At 32.8% G+C, this 7,884-nt stretch overlaps 2 protein-coding genes across 2 annotated transcripts in view; both read left to right on the top strand.

Annotated features, from left to right (window-relative positions):
- The window catches only part of LOC117121547 (aggrecan core protein-like), a 7,115-nt gene extending 4,136 nt beyond the window's left edge, over positions 1-2,979 (top strand). The window contains exons 2-3 of the mRNA XM_033266779.1: positions 860-884; positions 1,587-2,979. Coding sequence (XP_033122670.1) covers positions 860-884; positions 1,587-2,503 — 942 coding nt within the window. The 3' untranslated portion in view covers positions 2,504-2,979. The remainder of the gene's footprint in view (positions 1-859; positions 885-1,586) is intronic.
- A 4,196-nt stretch (positions 2,980-7,175) lies between these two features.
- Positions 7,176-7,884, top strand: part of LOC117121525 (aggrecan core protein-like) — a 2,134-nt gene continuing 1,425 nt past the window's right edge. Inside the window, exons 1-2 of the mRNA XM_033266751.1 lie at positions 7,176-7,463; positions 7,755-7,779. Coding sequence (XP_033122642.1) covers positions 7,176-7,463; positions 7,755-7,779 — 313 coding nt within the window. The remainder of the gene's footprint in view (positions 7,464-7,754; positions 7,780-7,884) is intronic.

The following is a 7,884-nucleotide window of genomic DNA, read 5'->3' on the forward strand; positions in this document are numbered from 1 at the left end:
GTCTTTAGATGGTTGATACTGAAATAAATATAATCACTTTTACTATAATATATTACAAGTAATGGCAAAAATGAAACTCCAACTTTACACCCTTCATGGATTAAGAATACAATATCTACTAGTCATCAAGGAATTACTGTGTATAATTATTGTGGAATCCTTAATTAGGTCTGAAAATTGTGAGTGTTACACCAGGAGCCGAACGACCAGACTACAAATACGCGGTGCCGCCGGGTTTGAGTCGGGGTGGTCTCCACGGCGCAAATATCAAGAAGCAGGACTTTCAATAATTTCGATAGACTAATCACTGCCCAGCTAACAATTATTTTGGTTTACTGACTGTATTTTCGTAGAACCATAAATACGTATTTTTAAGTTAATTTCCGAATAATAATAATATATAAACTTTGTGTTTACGTAATTTTAACTAAACCACAACGATTACAGCGTTCTCGAATGTTACCAATGTGTTGTGTTTGCTAGGCGGCAACTTTCAGTTTGATAACAATAAGAGTAACATCTAATATTTCAAATAAAATTGAAACAATGGTTATAATTTTAATTATCTTTCAATAAGCATAATTGTTTGAAGGTCAACTAAAAATTGCATGAACATTATTCATATGAAGACTAAGTGATGTCAAATAATAACAATCACTATAGCCACATTTGTCAATTATAATGAAAACTAAATTGCAATAGGCCTACGTAGGATTTTATTTAAATTACTAAGGAAAATGTATATTTGCTTAATGTTAGAAGAAAACCTACGCATTAGATTTTATACATAGTTAAATAGGAAGAATCGCTTATGTTAATTTTATGGATTCAGCAAATTTAATAATATTTGTTATTGCAGGTCATCAATAAAGAATTTCAGAAAGGTATGTTTCATTTTCTTTCACTATTTTTGTTATAGTGCCCAGTTTGAAAAATTTGAAATAATTTACAATAAATGCTATCATTAATCAAAGCTAATTATTGTTACGGTTACCAGGGAGGGCATTGATTCATTTAACTAAACAAACAGCATTTTACAGACTAACAAACAATAATAATATAAATTGATCTTATTGATCTTAGATATGTATTGGCAATATATCAAAATTGAACCGTGTTCTTTCAAAACAAAAGATAATACAATTGATAATTACTTCAATGGTTAATTATTGAGAATGTGACTAATACCGTAACCATTGATGAACTCTTTACAATAACAACTGTTAGCGTTTATTCTAATAAAAAAAACTAACATACAGTATGTCTCTGCACAGTTGTAAATAAATTTGTTTGTAAACATAATTTAATTTTTAACCTCGAAAATACAAAAAAAAAAAAAAAATAAAAAAAAAATTCTAAAACAATCCACTACCTATTAATATTAAAACGTTGTCACAAGTTTCAAACATACAAAAACCAACGGTTTAAATTTCTTTTATAAAATTCAATTGATCATTAACTTTTATTTCGGTCCTTAAAACACACATTTAGTCTAAACAAGTTTAAATATAATACAATTCAGTAGCTAGGCAGTGTTACTATATATTTCTTACGGATTGTTATAATCTGTTTTTGCTTAACTTCAGATGGTGTATATTTCCTGTCAGTTTTTCATGATTACCAGGAAGCAGAAAAAATTTGCAGAATCCGTTCAGGCTCAATTGCTTCTTACGAGCAGTTATACAACGCGTTTCAACCAAGTCTGAAGAACTGCAAAGAGGGCTGGCTTATCAGTGGAGAGATTGCATTTACCGAAATAACAGGTCAATGCACATTAAAACCACCAGAACAGCGTAGCAATGTGTTTCCTTGCAAAATATATCAAAGTGGGGTTTATTGTTACAGAGATTATAACGAATCGGTAGATATATTTGACTATTTACCAAAAACCCAACGGATCATTCGACTGACAGACAGTAACTCAAAAAAGTTGAATGCAGAAGATGCTGAGATATGTTGCAGTACTGACTTCGGTGGTCATCTTGCAATGCCTGTTGAGGTGTATACAACCTCGTTGTCACTAGGAGTTAATCTTTGCGAAGCAGGATGGCTTTCAAATTGGTTGGCAGGCAACCCATGCTATGGGCATATGCCACCTGACTTTTGGCTTTTTCCAATAGGTAATTTAATTCGGTTCAAAAGTCCGACAAACGAATATAACGCATTTTGTTTTGTCCCTCTCTCAAAACAAAACATAACTTATACTGACCCCTTCCCGTCTCATCGTGTCGCGAGTGTAGAAATGGGTTACACTTTAAATTACTATGATGCTCGTGATTTCTGCAAAAGTCGCGGCGGTAGAATGGCAACGAGAGCGGAAGTAGAGTACGCACAGCAGTCAGGATATGACTGTTGTAGTGCTGGCTGGGTCACTAGTGGAGAAGTCGTTTACCCTGTAGCAAAAGCCAGGGGTGGTTGTGCTAATTACACTGTGTCAGTTATTACCTGGGGTTACCAAAATAAGGCAACATTTCTTGCAAGCTCCTTTTGTTATATGGAATAAAACAACTACTGGTAGTTGTAAAATCGCACGGGTTGACTGCCTCATTAGAATAATGATGCTATAATTATTTAAACCAGAGATTACAGAGTAATAGATAAAGTATGCATATATGTAGGAGTATAGATAATTATTCATATCCTAACAATCCAAATAAGTGTATTAATTCTTTGATTTATTAACATTTATTGTTTTCAATTGTACTACTATGCTTGTATTTAAAATTTTCATACTAAAGTGCTTAAACCTTTTACTAAGCATTATTTACATATTGACTAATTGCCTTCGATTTACAACAAAAGATTTATTACACGAATTTTTCAGAAAGTCATATAAAAATATCGAAATGACAATTATGATATGAATTTACGTAAGATTATTGGAACTTGATACTTGTAATATTAATGATTGACAGCAGCTTAATTTTTATCGACATCTAAAGCTTTGTCTTGTTTAAATCTCTTGTGGAATTACATTATGTTTATGGTTGTGAATGTAGTTTGAATTATATGTGTTTAAGTTTGTGAATTTCAAAGTTGCAACTATAATATGTTAAAACTTTAAAACTAATTAGTTCAAACCCCATCTAAAGTTGGTTTTATAAGAATATGGGAGTTAAAGTACAGTGGTAAACATTCATATCACTTACCATATTTTTCTTACTTATCCTCACGTTTGGAGATAAAAACAAATATTAATGGTAAACATTTGGCGGAATGGAGAAACCAGTCCGAGCAGCGCCTTTATTATAAATATATACCGCCATCACTCGGATGGAGTATAAATACTCTCTATGGACCTCATCTTCTCACATGCATTTCGACCAGAAGTTTCACTATATCTCAAAGCTAGTCTATCTCATTCTATTATCTTTGCTGCTCCCGACAATCAGCAGATGGCTTTTTCAGGGAACAGTGAAATTTTCAGGGAACAGTGAAATTTTCACTGTTCCCTGGCTTTAGACTGCTTTACAGGCTGCGTCACATGCACTCTACTTCTAGAAACCTACATCCCCTAATAGTGAGACAGCTTCTGTGTATTAAGTGATCTGAAATGAAGGTTACTAAAAAGAAACGACTTGGATGGTTCCTTATTTAGGCAAAATAAAGGCACCAGACAAACACCTACCAAGGCAGACTTTAAAACCAAGTCTGAACACCATAAAAATGGAAATAAAGACCCTGTTTCTACACAATGTACAGGAAATGAACGTGACATAATTTGGTTACTTTCAAAGTTATGCCAGATTTCTTCTTCCAATAAGTGAAATTCTGTGCAAATTTCCTCATAATATGACGCATGCGTCTGATATCCTGACCATAATGTATATATCTGTTACTGTAGGTCATCAATGTTGAATTCAAGTGTTAGTTTCTGCAACAGCCTTGGTGGAGCGAAGAAATTAGTAGAGCTAAATTTTCAACTTCAATTACGTAATGGTTATATTCTATGCTCGCTTGATATAAAATATATCGTCCATTACAGTGCAATAAATGTGCCTTAGCTTTCTCGTCGCATGTGTTTGTGTTTACACTTTAATTCGTTATTGCATGCGTGTATGTAGTTTCATATAATAAAATTTAACCCAATTACTTTCTGTTTTGCAGAAAATTTGTATGCATTATTCTATCATAAATATTATGTTTTTTTAATTAATTGAAACAGCTTTTTTGCAATCCTATATTTTAATAATAGCTAGAAAGTAAAACCGGTCATTCTCTGTGTTGTACAACGGCATTTCAATCATCGACCAATCGAACTGCGCTCCCTGTGAATGTTAGACGAATTTTGGTGGCAGTATATGAACGGACCGTCAACAAACTTGTTATTACATCATTATGTTATTAGACGTTTCGTTTTAAAGCATTACCATTCCTAAGACGTTTAAATTTAGGAGAAACATCGAATCAAATGGCCTTGTCAATTTTACTTACTTGGTACTTGGTATTTGCAATTATATGACAGTAATATATGGCTATGTCACTAACTGATAAACAGTTGACTATCACTGCTGATATACTTATTCAAAGCGAGATCGGACTGGTGTTTTACAATTGATTTATAATTTAGTGTTTATTTAACTTAATTTACATACATACTTATAGATGTTTAAGTTTAAAATTTAAAAATATCTTATTTATTTATTAATGCGTATGAATTTGTTGTCTACTGTACTTTGAATGATGAAGCTAGCGTCCACAAAAAATAGGGAAATAAATTTAATCTAGTACAATCTGTTAGTCCAGAGTGCTACATATATTATTTAAAATTGCTTTTATTAAAAATAAGCAAAGAAAAGCATTACAAAATTGATCAAAGGAAAAACATCTAGAAAACTCCCAAGGATCACATTCTTAAAATAAACAAAGGGAGAGGACAGAGACTAAACAAATTACAAAGAAAGAAACACAGAAGAAGAAAGGAAAGAGGAGACAAGACAGACAAGGGGAGAAGATAAATATATAACATTGCGTAGTACGAAATAATGTTAATTGCAATCAGTATATAACAATATTTTCAACAAAACTGATAGTTCTTTTGAGCTATATTACGTGGTTTACCGCAAGCATTCAAAATAACATCGTATAGCTTACTTGTTGGTTGGTTATTTGGCCGGTCAGCTGATTAGTTGCTTACTTGTTTAAGCATGTCCGAAAAAACCCATTTTGTATATTGAGCGGTTTTTAATGTGGCCACATATTTCATTCCAAAGCTTTAGCTTTCCATTAGATCGTGATGTAATAAATATATTCACCTTTAGTATGAGAACAGAGTTTTTGAATGAAAGAAAGTAGGGGGTCATAGCTCAATATTAATTAATTAGTCTTATACCTAAATTTGAATATGATTTTCTATTTGTTCATTTTTTTTTTTTTTTTATATTTTTTAAATATTTAAGGGGTAGGGCCTGTCTCTTATACACATCTAGATGTGTATAAGAGACAGCAATTACGTAATGGTTATATTCTATACACCATCTAACAATCCTGATTAACAAAATTAAAGACTACTTTAAAAAAACAAATTCTAATCACCAGGCACATGAACTAATTTACTACCAGAAAGTTTAATCTGATTCTACAAATTCACTGAATTCCTGTATTGTTTCAGAGGCATCAACTACTGTAAATAATGCTCAGGTATTTTTTATTTTAGCATTTGTTAAACCATAACTGTTTTATTTTTATTCAATAATTCATAACTTTATTTATGCTACGGTAAGATCGCTACGATTCATCTCGACATTCGACTTCACGATCACCCGCAAATAAATTACTCGGTTTTCGTATAATTCTTATAATTATTATAATATATGACAAAAGCCATTTGGCGGTTAAGCAGACTAACGTACATTTACGCTATTGTGGGAACTTACAGCCATATCCAAGAGGCTTAGCTTAGCGGGAAGGTCCATTACTGATCACCATTCTTCGGATCTCTAAAGGCACTTATGTATAAGTGCACACCGGCTCTCTGTAAATGTGAATTTGTAAATTATTAGACACTTATAGGTTTTCAGGGCCGTAGCAAAGCCAGCACTGAGGCTGGGGATCAGGGGGTAAGGGCTCATAGACGGGGTTCAGGGGCCAAAGGCCCAGGAAAAATTGCTGTTTATACACTGTATAAGAACAATTTTAAAGTTCTGTAGTAATTTTTTCCTATTCAAAACCTAATCAACTAACTTGTGGTCTGTCAAAGAGTGGTCAGGTTGAAACCTAACCAACCATACCGGTGGCTACGGTCCTGGTTTTAGCAACCTCCTTGATTATGATCCTCGCTACATTTGTTGGTCAAATCATTCTTTGCTCTATGGTCAAATCATGCATCATTATTATTTGTTTATTCTATCCATGGAGGTTTTTTTTTTTATACTTCCATGCTTTATCATACTCGGGATCTTTAAGTTTTCAAGAATCAATATTCAAACTTTCGTAAGATGAATATAAAACGGAGCAGAATAATGTCATTGCACATATACAAACGTTACACAAAACATTAAAATATAATAGAAACATTAAAGTAAATATGAAAAATGTAATAGTGAAATCAATCATTGCCTCAAAGCAATTTCCATTCTGTCCCTTACATTGTTATATTGGGTTTTTTTTAGCTATTCTGACATGCTGTCTTGTCGTTATAATTGCTTAGCTTTGTCCACACTGCCATGTAGTCATGGTGTGGCTATATATGGTCATGATGTGATGTAATCGTGATCATATTTAGGCATGCCTAATATTTCAAATTTTCTTTGATAGTTTGGACATGACTTAGGATAAAAAGCGTACCGTTCACACACCCAAGATCACACCGATACACACGGACCGCCATATTGCAACGCACAGATAGTAATTACTCACAATAATCATAGAGCAAAGAAACTTTTGCTCTATGCTATAATTATGCGCTGTATACATTTACAATTACAATTGATTTATTTACTGTGTTCATTACCGCAAAGGTTTCATATTTCATAATTATAGAATCTAATTGAGATGCAGTGATAAGGCCATTGCGCTGGCGCCAATTAATAATTGCTGAGATAAATTGCATGCTTCTACTGAAGTCCGTTCCATACGATCTCGGTATAAGTCAAGCTTATTGCCGATCGCAGTTTAAAAATACAAGACATTATTTAATTCAAATTCAAATAATTGTTTTAATAGGTCATATGATAATGTATTTCTTTGCAGTTTTGTTTTCGTTCCTCTCCTACTTTAAAGCCAGTATTTCTGTTACCAGCACAGGTCAGTATGTTGTTGTGCAACATCATGTGTTACTTGGCTGGAGTCAGGAGTTAGAGAACATTGATCGCATCCAATGTTTGTTGACTTGTTCAAGAAAAATTTACTGTTTTTCTGTGAATTACAATCGGCAAGATAAAATTTGTCAGATAAACAAACAAATGCGGGAGGATGCAACTCGATATTTTCTAGCAAACACATCATACGATTACATCGAAAAGGTAAGCAACTGTATTAAACCAATTCACTACTTAACTGTTAAGATGTTAGGATGCACCCACATAGGCCGCAGCAAATTCGGTTATATAGGCCTACAAAAAGTAGAAATATATTGGCGAGTGAATTTGTGTTTTTTGTTATCAAGGAAGCGGTAAGGTAAGCTAGCATAGGCCTGGAAGGTCCATTACAGATTTATTTCCGCTGTAGGCCAGCTATATTTGTACTCCAAATATCAGTATATTCTCTACTTAATTATTGTTTGGTTACTGAATGATACATTTGGTTTTTTTTAGGTTATCAATGGACATTTTAAAATACGTGAGTGAAATTTCTTTTTATTTATAAAATAATATAAAACACAAAGGAGGTTTAGAATATGTCCTAAATGACTAAAATTTAACTTCTGTGGGGAATGAATATATA

Source organism: Anneissia japonica, unplaced genomic scaffold, assembly GCF_011630105.1.
Source record: "Anneissia japonica isolate Jap-2015-1 unplaced genomic scaffold, ASM1163010v1 scaffold287921_len548085_cov176, whole genome shotgun sequence".
NCBI classification, from domain to species: domain Eukaryota; kingdom Metazoa; phylum Echinodermata; class Crinoidea; order Comatulida; family Comatulidae; genus Anneissia; species Anneissia japonica.